Source organism: Gadus chalcogrammus, chromosome 2, assembly GCF_026213295.1.
Source record: "Gadus chalcogrammus isolate NIFS_2021 chromosome 2, NIFS_Gcha_1.0, whole genome shotgun sequence".
NCBI lineage: Eukaryota > Metazoa > Chordata > Actinopteri > Gadiformes > Gadidae > Gadus > Gadus chalcogrammus.
In genome coordinates, this window is record NC_079413.1 from 8,074,019 (window position 1) to 8,094,788 (window position 20,770).

Consider the following 20,770-nt stretch of genomic DNA (forward strand, 5'->3'; position numbering starts at 1 on the left):
GACATATTAGAAAAACGCGCATACAAAATTAAAGATCATAAACGCCAGAAAAAAGACATTCTTTCCACTTCTACGTTTTTGTTTGAAAAGTAATAAATCGATATAATTTCAACTACTGATTTTTTTAAATTACTTTTACTGTTGGTATTCTGCAAACAATAGTATTTATTTGACCGCTCCCGCACACGTAGATTTGATTTATTTGTTTTTTTGCATTTTAAAAAAAATGCAAAGAATTAGGAAAAGTATTAGTAAGTAGAATTTAGTAACTTAAAGTTAGAGTAAAGACAAATCATAGTTTGTAGCCGCCCTATCCTTGGTGTCGTCACATGACTCTATCCCAGGCGTCACCCAGCTAGAGAGTCAGTTTACAAGATGGCATCGCCGAACGGAGGTGGTGATTCAGGTGGGATATATATCGAGTTTGTACTTTGTGAATCATAGTGACGCTTATATTGAAACTGTATTCGATGAACGGACACTTGTTTGTTCGATGTTGGCTCATGGTTTGGTCGTGAGTGTTGTCCACCACTCAATGCTATTGAACATAACCATCGTTAGCTAGTCTAGCTAAAAGAGCTAAACTAAATATGGTTAGCAATGTTTTTATTTGACAGCCTGCTAGAAGGAGTTGGCCATGAGGAAATTGGTTAAAATGTAAAAAACTTGAAATTATTAGTCATTGAGCGGATATGAATTATTTTTCTGATGTCTGCAGTGTATTTCCTGGTTTAAAATTCGATGGGTATGTTGTTTTAAACTCGCGCTGTTTTTGTCGGTATCACCATGTCCAAGCCTGTTTAAATCATATTCATTGGTATTTCAGGGACACCTAGAGACGACATAATCGAAGTTGGAAAAATTCTGTTAACGGAGTAAGTGCACTTGCCCTTGCCCTTTTTTAAAACACCAATCAAAACTTGTCGACGTCGCTTTTGACTTTATGACCCATCATTGACCCTCTTTCAGTTTCATTTATCAGAGGGTGCTTCGAAATGGCGATGGACCGGCTGTATCAAGAGCCGAACTGGGTGGTAAAGAATTGACTGACCAGAACCATAAAAACCTTGCACAGTGCCTTCAGCAGATCGGAGATGAGCTGGATGGCAACACTCAGCTACAAAAGTACTTCCCTTGAGCTTTTTCTTTCCTTAATACTTAAGGGTTTGCCCACATTTGTTTGGACCATTTCATGGTCGATGTCCTCACTTTGTTTTTGCTCGGTTCCCCAGCATGATCAACAGTTCGGCGCTTGTTCCCTCGAAGGATGTTTTCCTGAATGTGGCCCGTGAGATATTCTCTGATGGGGTATTCAATTGGGGCAGAGTTGTGGCTCTCTTCTACTTCGCCTGTCGCATGGTCATAAAAGTGAGTGTAACCAGTGGTGGATAATAGACTTTAATGTCTGTTTGATTTTGTGGACTTGACATTGTCTTTGCTTGTCTTGAAAACGTATCGTGGTAAAAATAAGTGAGCAAAAAGTCTATGGTTTGCTTTAAAGCAGGGGTCTCAAACTCAACTTACCTGGGGGTTGCTGGAGGTAGAGTCTGGGTCAGGCTGGGCCACATCAAGTATTCCACAAAAAAGATAGCACAACTGACCCAATCTAAGTTAATGATCGGGCTATAATAAGATCACGTTGGCTATGTAATCGCTGATAACAGGGGAAATGTTATAGTGGTTGGCGGAAACCATGACATTTGAGCGTCCTTTGGCTATTGGCGGGACTCAGGACACGCAACTCAAAAAATTGGGACAGTCCCGGTTTTGCCGGGACATCTGGTCACCCTATCACAAGTGATAAAGAAGCGTGGCAAGGGACTCAGCAGAAATGTGCGTTGGACAACAACGCGCAGGCTACACTAACACTAAACTTTGATGTCAAGTAGGGGGCCACAAAATATCATCCCGCAGGCCTCAATTAGCCCCCGGGCCACGATTTTGAGACCCCTGCTTTAAAGTAAAAGTACAAAGTCCCCCGCTTGTAACATTACTAACTTATAATTACATGTTTTTATCAATCACGTAAGGACTTACCTACTCAATGGCTTTGCGGTAATGTAATAATGTAGTTAACCTGCCTTTTGACCTGGTCGGCTAGGCACTGATGACCAGAGTCCCTGATATTATCAGGACTATAATCTCTTGGACCATGGACTACCTGTCTGAAAACGTGATGAACTGGATCAGAGAGCAAGGAGGCTGGGTAAGTTGTCTGTGTTCAAACTCAAACCCCAAAATAAGTTTCATCAATCATCGGGATACTAAATCTCTTATCACTATTACAGGAAGGAATTCGATCATATTTTGGAACACCTTCATGGCAAACCATTGGGGTCTTCTTGGCCGGAGTCCTGGCCGCTGCAATCGTCATGCGCAAGCTGTGAGCAGTTGAAGGGGAGAGATGCAGAGAGAGCGGAGAAGACTGAAACACCTGCAATGGGTCGGATCGGTTGTAAGGGACGAGAAAAGTGAGGAGGCCGCCAATGGAAACCGTAAACATCAGCAAATATCAGTTTTGCACAAGATTCGTTCTATGTTCTTCTTTTCATTGGCCTCAATTTGTGTGGCAACGGTTAGGAGTTCCATTGCGATTGGGTGTAGCTGTCTTCCCTGCATTTCCGAGTTTTCAGGCAATTCTTGACGTCAAGAGTCCTAGTGAGAAATGCAGACAGAGCCCATTTTAAGTTATTTATTTAGTTGGTAAGATTTAATGCATACCTTTTGTTTCTTTTTTGAATGGGCAAAGTTAATTCATTTTGGGCTATAGCTGTTCCTTGAAACAACCAAAAGCTACAAGCTATGTTTAATTCATCCTGCTCTGTTATAGTGCTTTGCCAAAAAAGTGGCATAGAAGTACGTTGATTTTTATTGTCTATAATTTATATCAAGCAACATCCAAATGCTTTTGATGAATTACGCAGAGTTCATTCTCTTTTTTTAATGTGTCCATCATATAACATCAACCTTAAGCCACAAAGAGGAATATAACATATACAAACCTTTGGGTTATAGGGTCACTTTCTTAAATGCAATACTGTCTACTAGCAATTGCCAGACGGTGCCAGAATTAATCTTGAAGGATGCATTCAGTTTATCAAGAGTAGTTGGAGGGCTGTTTATAATGATAATCCAAGGCAGTTGTCTGAGGCACTGTGAGGTACTCATTTGACTGCGTACACAACAAAAACTATCTCTTTAGGTTTTTTCAATCTGACTTCAGGCGATAGGAATAACAGAGATACACTGACCTCTTATACTGTAAAGCTTTTCAAAATTCGTCATGTTATATTTTTGTGATGTCTTTATTCTTTTGGCCCATTTAATATACATTCTAGTATCATGCTATCGCTGGGCTATAAGATACTTGCATGTCTGTGTGTATTCACTAGACATTGTGACCCACTATTTCAGTGGCAGTTTGTTTAGTTTTGTACAAAACCAACGTATCGCCATGTATATACCAAGGAATAAAATGGCAAAGAACCCAGAACTACAGAAGCAGTGAAACCCATTTCTACAAGAAATAATATGGCTGTATTTAACAGATAAAAACAAACAAAAAAATATATATACCGTATCCATCCCCACTATTTGCAGTTGTGATTGGCCAGTGTTCGATGTACCACTTAGAGACCTTTGAAGAAGTCCTTTGATGCTGTGATGGCCTGACAAAACCATACAGACCATTATACCAGTATTAATTAACAAACCATATTTGGAAAGGATAGTTTGAAGAGTTGGGTACGACCCACACGTCAAGTCAGTGCCAATGTGTACTAGGTCTTGGCGATTGTTAATAGCATCACTTCAATTTACAGCCAATCTACCCCGATTTCTTTTGACAAAGTCACGGATTCTTACCTCAAGTCATACATTCGAACAAAAGTACTGTATTTTTAATGCCGCTTGTTCAGCCACCCCCCTGCAAATTCTTTTATTTTCATTGTTTGTCAGTGCCTTGGTGTTTTTTTATATATGAAATCACTTTGATATCTTCAAAATGTTCTCCTTTTCTATTGCGTTTTTCATGTTCCCTCTGAAAACCTTATCGCAGTGACATTGTATGTTGTAATACAACAATAAAATCATTTTTTCAACTTGACAACCATGCATTATCAGTTTGGTAGAATTGCTTTATTGTCCTGCATGACAAATTAATGGTACTGGACAGACCATAGATTACTGGAGTATGAGGGGAAAAATAGGAATTGATAGTGAATTATCTAGCCACTCAAACACGTAAAATGGCAACATATTTGGTATTTAACGTTAATATTTATGGAGAATAGGGATTCATTCATGTGAATGTCAATTTGCCGCTAGACACAATCAGACTTCATTATTTTCTTTTGGTTGTGACTGCAAATTACTTATTTCAGCCAGACAATCAAATTCACAAAATGTATTATCCACGCATAGTCATTTAATGTTTTTTATAAATTGGTGTACTGAGGAAGTGTCATGACTAAGAGAAGCAATAGTTAAAACAACCCTGTGGTTCTATACATTTCATCATGCAATTCAAAGTCATATTGGTTTTAGAAGAAACCATTACAACACTGATATGTTTGAGGAAGAAACAAAATGCCACCAATCAAATTGTACGTTATTTAAATTGAACATTCAAAAACCAGAACAACCAGCAGAAAGATGCAGATTCTTTCAATAATCCAATGAAATAACTACATCCGTAAATAAACATAATCAGATGTCTGTGGCGAGTCCAAAGCAATCAAGTCATATCGTAGCCAGTAATGGGGTGCTTATATGTGGGGTGCGTGCTTGGCTCTATCTCGTCTCCAGCAACCCGTCTCTGATCCTCCACTTCCAGGCGGGGCTGAAGTCGGGGGCCGAGACGCAGCGCAGGTGAAGCCCGCACTGTAGAACCTCATCATCGTGGCCGACTGGTCCGGCGTCCTCTGTCTCCAAGGTGTAAACCCTCTCAGAGATCTAGTGGTGGGAGGGGCAGACATGAACCAAGGAAGGAGCCATGACAGTCTAGTGCAGGGGTCACCAACCTTTTCCACATGCAGTGCCAGTTTGATATTTTCTCGTTAATGAGTGTGCCTTGAGCAACAATATATTAAAGATTAAGCTGAATTATGACACAGCAACCAAAAACATTTCCAGAAGACCTGGAATTGTACTTTTTTCATATAGTCCAATCAACATTTTAAATGTTTCTTTGGTTAGATTTGCAACATTGGTTTACAGATTATAATTACATATGTTCAATCTGAAAACACAATTTTCAGAAACTCATTCCAAAACATATTTGCACTGTGAGAACCATCCACATCAATATCGTTAAGACAAGTACAGCTTTGCAAAACCATGTGAAGGCGATGCATACAGGCCACTTGCAACAATATTTTAAATATTTTCTTCTCTATTACTCACAACATAGGTTTAAAAACTATTAATTGATCCCATTTCAGAACACTGCTCTCTGTAACTAATTTAAACATAGGCTATTTGCACTGGGAGGAAATATCCAAATCAGAATAAAGTGCAAAAAAAAATCGGTAGTAATGATTATGCTGCCGCATTGTGCTGGGACATTTTTAATAATAATAATAATAAAAAGAAAAAAGAAAAACGTTTTTTTTTAAGTGTGCCAATGATTACGCATTAAAAAAAAAAAAAAAAAAGTAGTAATTAAAGAAAAAGAAATACGTGGGCCGTGGTTATAAATGAGCGGCTTTTTTAATGTATCAATTTCCGCGTTGGCCCTCACCTGGTCACTGATTCCAGTGGCGATGTGTCCCACCTTCACCCGCCGGGTTTCCCTGATCCGTATGCTCCGTCTGTTGAAGTCTTGAATGGACACGTCCACCCCTGAGTCACAGAACCACAAAACCAATGAGTCTGATGGTGTCCGTGTTAAAAGATCGACAACAAGGCGTGATTCGATACGGGGGACCGACATTGAATTATATGTCATCTCACCTTCAAAACAGAAGGGAGGGGGAATCTGTATGTTACCCAGCCAGTCCATGCTGAAGACCTGTCCGTCTGCCTGGCTGTTGTATGAGAACACACCGGAGCTGAGTTCATCTCCTGGGGTAATGGACCAACGGCCAGAATCCTGCGACAAAAAGAAGAGGAAGATAACTTAGTGTAAGCATAAGGTTCCAAGTCTAAATGCACGGTATGATGAGGTGATACACATCATACATTGTAGTATCAGTCTCCATAGTACAGCCAGTATCGTTTTATAGAGTTGATAGCAGGCCTTTTTTGTTAATGTATATATAATGTGTACATATCCTTGTAAAAGAGATCTCGAAGAGTTTCTAATCTCAAAATAACGCTAGCATTTGTTGGAGGTTTGGTCTAAAGGTTTACACGATTTCAGATCATGTAGCAAACATCGAATCTTCTGAGATTTGAGGTTTACCCTTTTGTCCCATGACTCCCAGTTGGAATGGCAGTCACTGCTCAGACAGGACAGCAGCTGCTCCTGCATCTCGGCAGGGTGAAGCTGAGACAGACTGCTCAAATAGAAATCTAGCAGCAAAAACACAGCAAAAGTGGGAAGAATGCTATTAGACATAAAATATAAAATCATGCACACACCAACCAAAACACACCGATGCAACCACAACCACACTCATTCCCAAACCCAAACCAACACCCCCCCCCCCTCCCAAACACACACACACACACAAACAAACACACACTCATAACGTGTTGTGAAACAAGACATATCTTGAAGGGACTTACCTCGCTCTAGTTTGTGTAGTTCGTGGTCCGGGATAGGAGTTGGCATGACATGGCTGGCAGTCTTGTGGTTGGGTGAATCACGGAGGTGACATTGCAGACCCGACAGCAGCAACCTCTGCTGCGACGCCCTTCCGGCTACAGTTCTTGCTTCACCATCTGGATTATCATCATCACTGTCGCCAACGTTGTCAAGTTTCTTTTTGCTTCCAGGGCTGATCACGTCACCAGTGCATTCCTCCACCTCCCCCCCTTCCTCCTCCTCCTCTCCCCCCTCTTTAGGGTCATCACTGCTGGGGAAGGGATCCAGGGAGGAGCAGGAGACGGGCCTGGGAGTAATCTGCAGTGGTTCTGTGTAGGGGCCCCTGATTGAGCTTCTGAGGCCCCCCACTGTAAAAACATTTGACAGCCTATTAGCCAGCAGTGTCTAGTGACCCAAGGTTTGACATTTTTTTTCTGTAAACTACAAAATGTTTCATTTTTATCAATCGACTTACACTCTTTGAGAGCCTTGGACGTTCTTTCCTTCAAGGCACCTGCTGACGCCCTCTTGACCGGGTCCTTCTGAAGCCCCGCCTTCACCACCTCTGCGGTAAGGTCGCTGCAGTCAGGCGGGATCTCCCGTATAGGAGGCGGCTCATTGGCTATCTGTACGCACCATCATAATAATAAGTGAAAGAAGAGGGTTTTTAGTAAATGAGTGCATGAAGTGGAACAGGATCCCCTTTAACCACGCTATGGGTGAGTTGAAGCGAAAGGGGTGTACCTTGAGGTAGAGGCGACAGTTGTAGTATCGGGTCCAGGGCTGGCACCCATTGAGCATGTGCAGTAGCATACAGGCGCTGCTCCACACATCGGCCTTGGCTCCTCGCGGCTCCACTTTGACGATCTCAGGGGCCATGTGGGTCTCTGTCCCCTTCATGTTATCTGCATGAACATGGCAACAAATAGGGTTTGAACCGTTTGAAATGGAACTGTCACACTCTTTTCTTTAATATTAGAGAGCACTGCTTCATAAGCAGTCTGCGACATCAAGTTTTCTGTAGAAAAAACACAGACATTTTGGACCGCTTACATCGAGATTTGCATTTTTACGTAAACAGAGTTCATGTTGCAGACCGCTATTTTCTAACAACACGCTTATGAAGCAGCACTATTTGTATAAGGAAATAGCCATTAGTGACAGTTTCCCTATAGGCGAGTTGGGTCACAACGGGAACAATGCATTGACTTCCTTTGCGATTGAAAAAAGGGTATGAGGTTAAACGGCATTACCTTTGAATCCACTGAGGCTAAATCCTTGACTGTCAAGTCTCTCTGCATGGCCAAAGTCGCAGAGGAAGGTGTCCTTTCCGTCCTCGGACAGCAAGACATTATCGGCTGTGGGGAAACACGTACATATACACAAATTTCACATACTCCAGTTGTTTATCTTAATGGACATATTTATAGCCCTCCCCAGATTGGAATTTACTGGATTAACTGTGAATTATGACACAGAGTATTACGGTATGTATAACTGGTTATAACTACATGAATGACTAGATGGACCTTCTCTTAAACTTGACATCAAATATTGAACAAATTTGGTTTCAACGTGATGAGTCACAAAAAAGACGTTAACTTATAAAGCTACATTTTTATTTTCAAGGCTGAAGAGAATCTGTAATAACAGCAACTTCAAATGACCCGTCTGGCTGTTTTAACCAGAGTATGACACCAGTCAAGACAGAGAACGATGAGATTTGGCAGCCGTGTGTTTCGGCACACAGTCTACACACACCAGGTGGCGTCTGAGGCCCAACAACCAGAGCGGTTTGCCTTACTCTGTTTTAACCCTTTCCATCATCTAATCTGAACATCTCTTATTGCTTGTCTCTGTCTTTCTTCCGGGTGTGTTTCAACAATCTTTTTTCTCTTTTTCTGCTCCTCAGTCTCACAATCTTCTCACTTATTTTCACTCTTTTTTCTCACCAACCACTTCTTCTTCTTCTACTTCTTCATGCTGTCCCACTCCCCCACTTGCCCCCACCTCAACCCGTTCAGGCTCGTACTCTCTCTCCCTCCCTCTCTCTCTCTCTTTCTCCCTCCTCTCCCTAATGGGGTGCACATGCGTTGCTTTCTAAAGAGCAAGCGGTGAGTCACACTGTGGGAAATTCCCAACAGCTCAAGATCTGCCGTGCGTTCTCCTCTCCGCTCAGCCTGCTTCGAAAACACAGGTGCTGCCGATCACACACACACGCACCCTCACGCACAAAAACACACACAGAAACACACAAATGCACACACACGCATACACACGCACACACCAGCTACACGCTTTATATGTTCCAGGCCAAACAGCTGCGATGAATTGTCAAGAATGATTTGCTTACGGCCAATTGGTGACTCTCCTCCTACGTCGTTGTTGTTTTTTCAACTGCACCAGTATCTCCGCCGCATATGACTAACACATACATCTTTTTTTTGTTTAAAGTTTTTATTGAGGGTTCTTAGGTTTTATTTCTTTAACTGAAATGTGTAAATACAGCTCCATTGGGCCATGATACTGAGAACAACCACGATATTTATAAGTTATCTTGGCTACAGCGATTATTTATGCTACAGGGTTCCTTTTTGCCCTCATAAATCATGAACAACTAATAAAGAAAAGTTATTTAGACGTACAATGTTTACTCCCATGTGGCTTACATGACTTACAGCTGTCTGTGTCAGCCAGATGCCGTTTTTGTATTTATTTATACATTTCTGTATACATGTTGAAAGAGCCATTGAGAATTTGGAATAATACACAAGAGTTCAACATCTTTCCTTCACCGCCGTAACCCAATAGAAACAATGACCTTGGTCCATGGCCTACCTTTGATATCGAGATGGGCCACGCGTTTCTTCAACAAGTACTCTAGTGCTCCTAGGACTTGCCAGTGGTAGTGGAGACCCAAGTCCTGGGGTAGCCTCCCTCGCTCTGCGATCAGCTGGCCCAGGGACCCTGAAACACCTCGCCGGTTAGAGGCACATCTCCTCGTTCCATACCATGACTTTAGCACGGTAGCTCATTGATAGCGGTGGAGTAAAAAAAGGTGTATTTATCTCTATATATAGCTGGAGTACAAAAGGGTGTAAAGTGATTTATATGTGTGCGAACACTAAACAGGTGACTAACGTTTTCAATGAAGTTATAACTTTAGATAATTTTTTCATTCAAATTACAGTCTATAAAAAATATAACCTATCAAGTCAAAGCTCAATCGTCTGTGTGTATCCAAATGTATTCTTTGTAAATTAGTTTGGAGGGAAGGGCGAGTCAAATAAATACTCAATAAACATAAGTGATGACTGCAGTGAAGAGTCTTTAAATGGCATCTTGCCCAGGACGCCTACAAAAAGGATGCCGACAGTGGATTCGTCCCAGAACAGCTGGGCGGTGAACACCCTGACCATTAGACTATCCCAAGTTTTCTATATACCAATGGTGGTCGTGGTATTTGAAAACGGCAACAAACGTTTCTTTCAACTGCATTGTATTGTAGCCCCAACACATGCAGGGGGGTCAACGGCAGATCTGTGGCCAGTTTCAGTCACGCAATTCCTTTTCCAGGAAATTAATGAGATTTGTGACATTACCTCACAGTTCTTTTCTGGCCTCAATTCTTTGGGATTTATTTGGCACTTTGGGGCTTTGCATGTGTACTCATGTCCCCTTATGAGCACATACTAACCACAAGTCCGTACTAAGCAGGTATAGAGGTCAAGTAATGTTCAGGCCACAAGAAGACCTGCCTAGGCAGGAACTTCCATGACACATCAAAATCCCGTTACAAAATGGATCATAAAAATTAAGTCTGATCCCGTTCCCTAAGCTGTTAGCCAACAGCAGATGCCATGGCCGTGGCATCAATATCAGTTTCAACCAAAACTGATATTTGATCAGGTGAACGCAGAAGACACCTGTTGTACAGTACTGGTTCCTTTACCTTTTTACTCATCTTTAAACACAAACCACATCGGTTAAATGGACTGAGACCTTTGTGGCATACATTTTGAAGTTCCTTTCACATAGATCCTATCAAGTAAAAGGTCACTTAAAGTCTGAAAGATAATCTCAAGTCCAAAAGCCATAACAAGAATGAAGGTCATTCCACATCACAGGTCCCACAACAAGTAACCGATTGGTTTACGGGCTTTTTTGGGCTTGTTGCTGGAATTGAAATCAAAGTGCAACCTTTTGTTGCAACAATATTTATCACATCACTTTGCGGTGGGGAGTCTTGCAGGTGGTCTGGCTACCGGAAGGTTGCTGGTTCAGTCCCCTGCTACCGTCTCTTAACACCTGTACCCTTGGTGGGTTGCGGTAGTTCACACTGCCGTCGCCATGACTTTTTTTATGGATGGGAGAACGTGTGGCACTAATTGGAACGCGCTCACATCAGCCACGAGTTAGATAAGCGCTATTTAAATTCAGTCCATTTACCTTTTGTTGAAGCGTTAGCGAATGTCGGGGGGTTGCGGTTCACTCACCACATTTCTGTTCCATGAGCAGGATGACATAGGACCCCTCTCGGACCACCCCAAAGAGCTCCACCACGCGGGGAGATGTGAGGGCACTCCACGTACCCACCTCCTCACTGCTGAAACTCCTCAGGGGTATCTGGGAGACGGACGGAAACTCACTCATGACCCCCATAGAAAACACCGAAAACCCAGGTCCTGGAATAACGCTGGGCCGTATGGGAAGAACATATCGGTTAGACTTTCGTTGCAAGTGTGTTTTCCGATGTCTTTATGTTTATATGTGTACTGGGGGATGATTTGATGTGTACCCAGAGCTGCTGCACCGGAAGTAATCACAACAAATCCTGCTATTGTGGAAAAAACTTTCTTCTATCCTGCATCAATTGAGGGTTATTACACCTCAAAGTTCTTTGGTAATTCAAGGTATCAGTCTCTCTTTCTCTGTGTTGTTTCAAACCCCATTATGTTTTATAATTGTGTGTTAAAATCCTCTATTTAAACTATAAAACAGGGTAACCAGATAAGTTGATCGATTATTCCTGGACTCACAATACAATACCATCCATAGATGTCAATTATAAATTTCTTTTTCTTTTTCAATTATTTTTCTTTTATCAAAATATGTCTTGAACCCCAGAAGGAGTCTTCTTCCAATACCTTTTTGGCTGCAAATCTGTAGCCGGTGTTGATGTCTTGTGCTTTGAACACTTCGCCGTAGGAGCCTTCCTTAATAAACCGCGTTAAACGGTACTCCTGGCCCTCTCGGTACTCCGAATCCACAGGCTTGATGTTCTGATGAAACGAAGAAACAAAAACAAAGTAAGGGTTAAGAAATAATGCAGCAAAAGACGAACAACAAATCAGCTCGCCAACGGAACAGGAAAACAGAAAACACAAGCCCACCTCGTTGTAAAAGACGATGCCCTCGTTGACGACGGGCGAGGCAGGTAACGACGACCACTCCTCCTCCGCCTCGTCTTCCTCAACCCTCACCTCTTTCTCCACGTCTTTGAAGAAGGGCCCCGCGAAGCAGGGGTCCCCCTGGCTCACGCTGCCCCGCAGGCCGGCCATGGCCAGGGGGCAGTCCCACGCGCTGCTCAGGGACGAATCGCTGTCGCTCTCCTGGCCGTAGGATGGGAGGTTGGAGAGGGGGTCGCAGGCCTGGGAGCTCCATTCCAGGGACGCTCTCCTGTAGATCTGTGGGTGGCTGTACACGGGAGGGCCCTGGGTGTCCTGCACCTCGGTCCGGTCGCTCGCCGTGCAGCTGCTTCTGCTGCTGCTGCTGGAGCGGTTGTGTATGCTGAGCCCGATGAGAGACTGAATTCCGAATGGTTCCGCCTGGGACAGGGAGATGTCATGTGACGGCTGTAGGGGCTGTTTGTCATTGCTCGCAGTTGGTTTTGGACTCTGAGCGGACTACTGGAGTTTACGACGTGCACAGGTCAGACAGACTAAAGAGACAAGCTAGTGGCTTCATCTGTATTGCACTGTTCGTCAACTCCTTCTCCGGTGCGTTCATTTCTGCAACCAGAGGTTTGTATCAGGTGTGTGTGTGTGTGTGTGTGTGTGTGTGTGTGTGTGTGTGTGTGTGTGTGTGTGTGTGTGTGTGTGTGTGTGTGTGTGTGTGTGTGTGTGTGTGTGTGTGTGTGTGTGTGTGTGGGTGGGTGTGTGTGTGTGTGTGTGTGTGTGTGTGTGTGTGTGTGTGTGTGTGTGTATGTACATTGACATGGGTATAACAGGGAAAAGGACATGCTCCTAAACTTTTCTATTAGGCCCACTGACATTTGAATGGTGATGGCAACGACATTTATTTACAGATATTTATTTTCGATAAATTTCCTTACCGGGAATTGGACCGGAGAAGTGCCGCTCTCCTGCTCCGGAACCCCAGAGGGAATGCGCTGTCGGTGCCTTTCTTTTTTCTTCCCCTCTTTCTTTCTCTCCTTGCGTTTCTGTCTCTTCCGCGTCTTCTTCCGGGAGGGGGGCAGCAGGAGGGACACGGTGTGTTCCTGTACAGAGGCGGTTGTCGGACACGCGACGTGGTTCTGCTCTGTCGACACGCTAATGAAGGACACGGGGATAGCGTCGGTTAAAATGGCTGCCCAGCATATTAAAAAAAAAGTACAAAATGTGTGTGCTTTACGGTACGTACTTGCTGGTGAAGCAGTTGGGAGTCGCGACAAAGCAGCGGTCGGAGCAGGAGGAGATAAACTGCTGAGAGCCCGGGCTTTCACCTGGAAAGAGAACAACCAATGACATCCACCACGATTACAATTCCAAAACATGAAGCCTAACTGTCAATCTAAAAGTCCCACCGAAACAAAACACAACTCACACTCGGCCTGGGCGACGAAGGTGGAGTTCTTCAGTGGGCCCTCGCCCACCTGCTCTGCCGTCCCTTGGGTTAGAACCTGCCTGAGGTACGGATGAATGGCCATGTAGTCCTCCTTGCCCTCCTTCCTCTCCTCCTCCTGGGCTCCCTGGTCGGGCACCGAGCAGCCCACGTAGCCCACCTTCAGCTCGGCTCGGGGGGAACCGGAGAACGGAGCCGTAGAGTTGAAGATCCTCTGCCTCACTGCCATCTCGTCGTCTAAAGAAAGGAATCACAGTACGACAGGGATGGGTTGAACGCGCTGACGAGGAACACGATGAACCCAAAAGGTAAAAGACATCCCACACACAACGTATAACCACACCCAATCCTCTTTCTGCCCAATTAACCGATGTATCAGTTTGCCCACAGCTGTCCCGAAACAGAAATCGTTCCTTCAGTTGAACTTGACCCGGAGCCTGACCACCCAAACCGTAGTCATGCATGGCGCGCTTCTTTAAACACTAAAGAGAACGAGATCCTCGCTCGCCTGTTAAGGTACGTTGCACCTGCTTAAAAAAAAAAAAGAACAATGGACAGCTTTGTCCATTAAGCGCAACTGGCGGATTATTTCTAAGTTGTTTTTCTTTAAAAAAATTAAGCAATAGCAGGATCTCTTTGTCACTTGGTATAGAGACATATTGAAACACATCGACATTTGATCTATGTATATGAACCGATGCGAGAACGAGATTGCGGTTGGCCCTATGAAGCAGGAAATCAACCCCAGACCTTGTTATGACAGTTGAACTTGCAAACAAACACAAACGGTAGTAAGGCGTGTTGTTCCACAATTATACAAAACATAAAAACCTATGCAAGACTTCTTTTTTTCCTGGGTGATTTTAAGGGCCAAACCACCAAAAGCAAAGAATAAAACATGCATCCAGATCTGTAAAAAGTAATTAATAGTACTATCAGATATCATCAAAATAACAACTGTTTTTTGTTAATAATACTCAGGCATTTGACTGACCATAGTAGAAGGTTAACTGAGGTTAAGATTGTGAGGATTCACATTCCAATGAGTTGCATCAGTGAGTCTGCACAGCCCTTGACCCTAGATTCTATTGCCTTGACTCTATGAAGAAGTCAAGTTGCATTCATGCTCTGCATTGAAACCAGCATACCTGAGGTCTCAATATGGTTGCCAAGTCATTACAGTGATTGTTGTTTCTGTGTTGTGGATACTGAAGAACAACAAAACAATGTGTATTTCTAAATGAAACCCCTGAAGTTACATGTTAAGTTACAGAATTTAGTCATTGATTGATTTTTACGTTGTGTTGACTCAACTCCAAAGTTGACAGATCACAAAATATACCAAATAACACACATTTGTTCCAAGACTTCAGGCACACCCAAACACTGCTCCAATTAATTTAATTACATATGAAGTTCAATAATTATTGATTAGATTTACTGCATTCACCGATTGACATATCAATAGAGAGTATAATAAAGAGTTGGCCTTTTAAAACGTACCGGCAACGTCCATCGTTAGCTCCTGATCTTCTTGCAGGTATCTTTTTAACCTAGCCTGTCATCTAAAACAGCATAACACTTAGCTTACTCATTCATTTAAAAAAAGGCTCTCTCCCTAGGCTTTGTGTGTTTGTGTGTGTGTGTGTGTCACTTTCCCCCCGCTCTTTTCAGCTCTGCCTGATCCTGGCGACCAGCCAACGAGGGGGTGGAGCTACAGGCAGACTTATGGGAAATGCAGCTCCTCTTCCCCAAACCACCCCCCTCCCCGTAGCAAGAGCAGGTCTGTGATACAAACTTTGCTTCGTACCTCTTTACCGTACTATTTCATTAATAGCGTCCGTTAGTATTCTCCCATCAGTCATAGATCTATAAATGATCTGTTACCGACCAAAAAAACAGTCTGTGTATATTCTGATAGATCTATAAAATAAATATAGATTTTTTTTTTTTTACTTTGAGCCACTGACCTCCTGTGAACTTTGAGAATGAAATGATCAGCGGGTTTGCAACTCAAACACACCTGCCCAAAACACATGAACAATGCACACACTCAATGCAAAGGACAAACCAGATAAAGAACAAATAAGAGATTAATATTCATTCATTAGATCTATCTCACTCACACACACACCACACACACACACACACACGCACACACACACACACACACACACACACACACCACACACACACACACACACACACACACACACACACACACACACACACACACACACACACACACACACACACACACACACACACACACACACACACACACACACACACACACACACACACACACACACACCAGTGTTTCCCCCAGCACTGTATGGTTAAGGCGGCTGCCTTAACAACAATAGGGCCCCGCCTTGACTACCATTGTAGACAAAAAATATATATATAGATATATATTTATTTATTTTTTAAATTATTATGCATTAACGAAGTAGAAAACTCTCGTAGGGAAAGAAAACATACTTCCATCAGGTGTAAAAAAAATAAAATAAAATAAATAATCAATTATGCATCGGTAATACTGTTCACAACAATGGTCGTGCCATAAAGCTTTTTGAATTGAATTGAAACGGAGACCCCCCCCCCCCCCCCCCCCCCCGCTCCTTGACCACCTTGACTAAGACATTTACTGGGGGAAACACTGCACACACACACACACACACACACACACACACACACACACACAGACACACACACAGACACACACACACACACACACACACACACACACACACACACACACACACACACACACACAAACTCTGTAACTTGCACTTGCCACTCGTAGATAAACCACGCGAGGAGGTGCTGCTTGTGGTGTGGTTGCTCACCTGTTAAGAGCAGGGCGCAAACACTGCCGGGGTTTGGGGGTCGACTCCTGCATGCACTCATGCTATTGGTAATTCCCCCGAACTCTTAGATAAAGCGACCTCTGTATATTCTTTATTGTGGAAACATACCGAATGTTTTGATAAATTCCATATTTTTGGTTGATGCTCATCAAGTGATGACCAGACACTGTTTTTGCGGAAAAACTCCTGTGTTAATGTTATCCTCAAATCATTCTGTTAATACTATGTTTCCAGCCCATGCAGTCTCTCCATATCAAGCTTGAATTCATGTGCACCTTTTAAAGGAATAACACATAAACATGCTTATAATCAAACAATTATTATGATTATGACTATTATACTGGTTTGGGGCTGCTGAGCCTGTGATATGGGTAACAATTGGATGAAAGAAGAGGGAACTATTTCTATAAATCCATAATGGAATTTTAAACAATTGAAATAACATCAGCCATACTGGGTCTAGGTGCCTCCCAAGTTGCTACATTTGAGTTCTATCATCCAGTTGTGTGTATTTTATATTATTATGATAAATCACTTCCTATTCTCGTCCAAGAATTGGAGGAAGATAATGACTAACCTTCACAATTAAACAAAGAGTTATACATAAATGGGAAACTAAAAATCTGAATAGGGATATAAAGATTTTTCTTTGAGCATGAGAAAATATCTGAGCCATTTCTAAGCTGCATGCAGTGGGAAATATTTACTTTATTAGGCCTATAACTCTAACTGAAAAAGTCTCACTTCCCTTTTAGACTTCCTTTCATCAGCATAACAACTTACTCACACCAAAAGCTAGAAAAGACTAAAACTCCAACATTTGACAGCCTGTTTCATGACACCGTTTATGAAACTGGGCCAACTTGAATGTGTACGTTTTATCAAGAGTAATGTGGATTTGTTGACCAAATAAAAGTGGCAATTTGCTAGAAAATATGGTTCACTTTAAAGTAGCAAAGCTATCAATTATATTTTGTCATAGTTCACAAAGCAGTATCTGTAAGGGCTGATAAACCTAAGAATCCTATCTTGCAAAACAAATGAGATGTGTAGCTAGATATTCAATCAAAAGTGGATGATTAAATGGAAACTAAAATATGTATTCAGAGAGTGGACCAAATAAATATTATAAATGCAAAGAACGGCATACATTTGATGTCATCATCATGCATGAGCATTTGTATCCAATAACAGCGATTTACAGTGTAAATAAAGTAGATTAACATAATTTCTGTCATTTATTTTGGAAGACTGATATATAACGCCTTAATACTGCCACTAAGAATATCTAACATCTGTCTTTACTTCAGCTGCTTATAAACTTGTATAACAACAAATGATGTTCACTACTGTTAACCAATTAAAAATTGATATGCAACTATTAGGCTACAGGGTTCAATGGTATCTCCTCTAGCACACACCTCTCCTCCATCTTGTCTCTAAACTCCTCCGGCTACATTTGTACCTTGGGCTTAACCCCAATTAAGGAAATGGCGGCATTGTTTACAGTGTGTCAAATTAAGGTTGCTGCTAAAACAAAAGCTACAATAAAACCGCAACAGAGTTTCAGATTATAAATGTATTATTTTTATGTTCAACCCCATGCCTTGTTTCAAAACAATGTGCTGTGCTGAGCAATATGAAGAATGAATTATCAGTAGTACGCTTTATATAGTGTTGGTAAAACATTTCAATAAAAAAACTCACAATTAACCTACCCAACCTTAAATTGTTAATTTGGATTAGACCTAGAAGACAGAGACACCACTCAAAGATGACAGCATAATGCTATTATCCCAATATTAGTGTGTTTCAACAATGATACTGCTTGACAACTTAGAACACAACTGAACTACAGCTGGTTTCTTCTGCTATCTGACTGCTTGTTTAGTTGCTTACACTAATATTACATCTTAACGTCACAAGAGAAATATCCCTTTAACGTTGTGATAGTAGCATAATGTTATTAACACGATAGTATCGCTTATCGTCTGTACAGTACAAAAGCAATTTCATTGATAGTATCATCTCATAAATTATATTTTTACATTTTATGTACATATGTCTTGTTGAGTCTGTTCCCTGTTTCGTTATAACCTTAAAACTCAAGATCAGCGATAGGCAGTACTCTTAAGACAAAGTGTAGGACGCTGGGGAGGTGGGGGCGGGATGGGTGTCTCATTAGCAAAGGAAGGATGGACAGATTGAGATGATGGAGATGAAGGGCATTCAACTTTTATACTTTACAACTAAGTATGAGAGAGAGAGAGAGAGAGAGAGAGAGAGAGAGAGAGAGAGAGAGAGAGAGAGAGAGAGAGAGAGAGAGAGAGAGAGAGAGAGAGAGAGAGAGAGAGAGAGAGAGAGAGAGAATTCAAGCCATTTGGTGAAACAATTGAACTGCTTAACAACTTAGAACACAGCTGAACTACAGCTGGGTTATTCTGCTATTTGGCTGCTTGTTTAGTTGCTTATACTAACATCACAAATATCTTAACGTCACCAGAGAAATGTCTTTGACGTCCTATAATAATTATTTCCATCCATTGCAGCTTAGTGACAGTCACATTGTCATGACAGACACATTCTTTGTCGCAACCATCAAGTTAGTTTGTAACTTTGAATCTACGCTAGTGTAATCTATTATAATACAGCTATAACGACAAACCGCCACCAACCCCCTTGGCACACTGGCCAGATACAGCAGGCCGCGCATCTAAACGTCGGCTCTGCCTCTCGCCTGTGTTTATAACTCATGCCGTGACGTTATGTCTCAACTTGAGTACGGAAGATCTAAATAATTCTTAGAAGTATAAGATTCGAGGAATCCTTGAGGAGAACAATACAACATCTTCCTGACTACACGACTTAAATTCTTGCAGTTAAGAAAGACTAACTTCCTCCTCGCTGCAGTCTCCGCCATTCCACAACGCTTCATTATTAATAACTGAAAAGGCCATTGTACTTTTGCAGCTGGACAGTAAAGTTAGGTACGGGTGCAGTTCATCGTCTGGCACAGCGGTACGGATGGGTGTATAGATAGTTACACTACACAGTAAAGTAAACGGCGTGCACAAAAACATACTTACCAGTTTGGTAGGCGTCGGCCGATACTGAACAAGGCTACAGCAATGTGTACAGCTCTGGAGGAGCTGTGCGAAGGAAATGGTTACGTCATGTGATGGGCGTGGGTGTGATAAACTTGATCTCATAAGGCAGAAAATCAGATAATGGATACAGCATAAAGGTAATGCAAATCAATTGCTATGGTGTTGTGAGGATTAAACGGGCCCTTTTTATTACTCTCATTTTATGCATGGACATTTGATTTAAATGTGTTATATGCCACAGAGTAGTTGTATCTTTTTTTTTGGTAAATTCAATAAACAACCACAAGATGGTAGTCTACTCTACTCAATGAAAGTTGTTATGTTTCCATAAGGCAGATATTGATGTTAGAAGTAAATAATTTACCTAATTCATTTAACCTGGTTTGACCTAAGCAAGAAGCTGAAAATGCTTGGTAAAAACAAAAATATAAACTATTGTAATGTCCATTAATCTTTTAGGCCTATATGGTAAGTCATTAATACTTAATCAATAAGGAAGATGCACTGTTACCGATTTTGGGCAACTGGCTGGAGAGATCATTGTAGTGGGGATGGGCAAGAATAGCCACATGGTTCGTATTAATCTGTAATTTTTTTCCCTCCCTCACTTGGTCGGTATTGGGTAGAAATCCACATCTACGTGTGTATTACATTAGTTTATGAGAGTTTTTATTTATTGAACAAATTTACAAATGTGTCAAAATAAATCAAATAAATGCATCATGATGCAGCCAACTGGGAATGATGCCCATTATGAAGCTCTGCTGCGCCCAAAGTTGCTCAACTACTTTTTCGGTAGACATGAGATGGAAAATGTTATTCACCTTAGAGGTGCTGTTGGGATGAGGTAACAGACAATAGTTTTGAGTCGCAACACTGTATTTTTTTGTCCTGCAAAAAAACATTATTGTCTTATATGTCCACATAGAAAATAGTTGCATTTTAAATGGGCATGTGCTGCATCACGCACTTAGTTTTATTTAACAATAGTTTAATGTCTATTAAAAGCATATCTTTTTTTAGACTTCTATATTTATGGTAGGCTATAGATTGCAACGTCACTTCAATGGACACATGACAAACAAAATACAATGCCGCAAATTGGATTTCATATAAGTTATGAACAATTGTTTAATTGCAAAATGAGAAAAAGGTTTTATGCTATTACAGATGTATGCAGCACAGGCAACGGTAGGCTG

At 41.8% G+C, this 20,770-nt stretch overlaps 2 protein-coding genes across 4 annotated transcripts; one reads left to right on the forward strand and one right to left on the reverse strand.

Moving 5' to 3' along the window:
* Positions 1-304: 304 nt before the first annotated feature.
* Positions 305-4,131, forward strand: baxa (BCL2 associated X, apoptosis regulator a). 2 transcript variants are annotated; one of them, XM_056578894.1, is made up of 6 exons: positions 305-406; positions 827-875; positions 970-1,125; positions 1,233-1,368; positions 2,102-2,206; positions 2,289-4,131. In XM_056578894.1, exons 1-6 carry the CDS (start codon positions 376-378, stop codon positions 2,385-2,387), a joined length of 576 nt encoding a protein of 191 aa, XP_056434869.1. In that variant the 5' UTR covers positions 305-375; the 3' UTR covers positions 2,388-4,131. The 2 variants fall into 2 exon arrangements, with proteins under 2 accessions (XP_056434869.1, XP_056434879.1); XM_056578904.1 differs by having other exon boundaries at positions 398-745.
* Positions 2,801-19,629, reverse strand: map3k14a (mitogen-activated protein kinase kinase kinase 14a). 2 transcript variants are annotated; one of them, XM_056578884.1, is made up of 16 exons: positions 19,551-19,629; positions 13,574-13,828; positions 13,391-13,472; positions 13,083-13,299; positions 12,142-12,576; positions 11,896-12,030; positions 11,245-11,374; positions 9,587-9,715; positions 8,002-8,106; positions 7,493-7,653; positions 7,224-7,374; positions 6,730-7,116; positions 6,404-6,513; positions 5,953-6,091; positions 5,741-5,841; positions 2,801-4,953 (listed from the first exon to the last, which is right to left on the reverse strand). In XM_056578884.1, the coding sequence occupies exons 2-16, from the start codon at positions 13,818-13,820 to the stop codon at positions 4,792-4,794; spliced, it is 2,691 nt and encodes an 896-aa protein (XP_056434859.1). In that variant the 5' UTR covers positions 13,821-13,828; positions 19,551-19,629; the 3' UTR covers positions 2,801-4,791. The 2 variants fall into 2 exon arrangements, with proteins under 2 accessions (XP_056434859.1, XP_056434853.1); XM_056578878.1 differs by lacking the exon at positions 19,551-19,629 and adding an exon at positions 15,095-15,681.
* Positions 19,630-20,770: the final 1,141 nt, after the last annotated feature.

Coding starts and splice junctions, on each gene's coding strand:
- baxa (XM_056578894.1), top strand. CDS start 376: ATGGCATCGCCGAACGGAGGTGGTGATTCAG. Junction 407..826: donor GAACGGAGGTGGTGATTCAG/GTGGGATATATA, acceptor TTGGTATTTCAG/GGACACCTAGAGACGACATA. Junction 2,207..2,288: donor TCAGAGAGCAAGGAGGCTGG/GTAAGTTGTCTG, acceptor TCACTATTACAG/GAAGGAATTCGATCATATTT.
- map3k14a (XM_056578878.1), bottom strand. Junction 9,716..11,244: donor GCTCATGGAACAGAAATGTG/GTGAGTGAACCG, acceptor GAGGTGTTTCAG/GGTCCCTGGGCCAGCTGATC. Junction 6,092..6,403: donor GGGAGTCATGGGACAAAAGG/GTAAACCTCAAA, acceptor TTTTTGTCGCAG/GATTCTGGCCGTTGGTCCAT.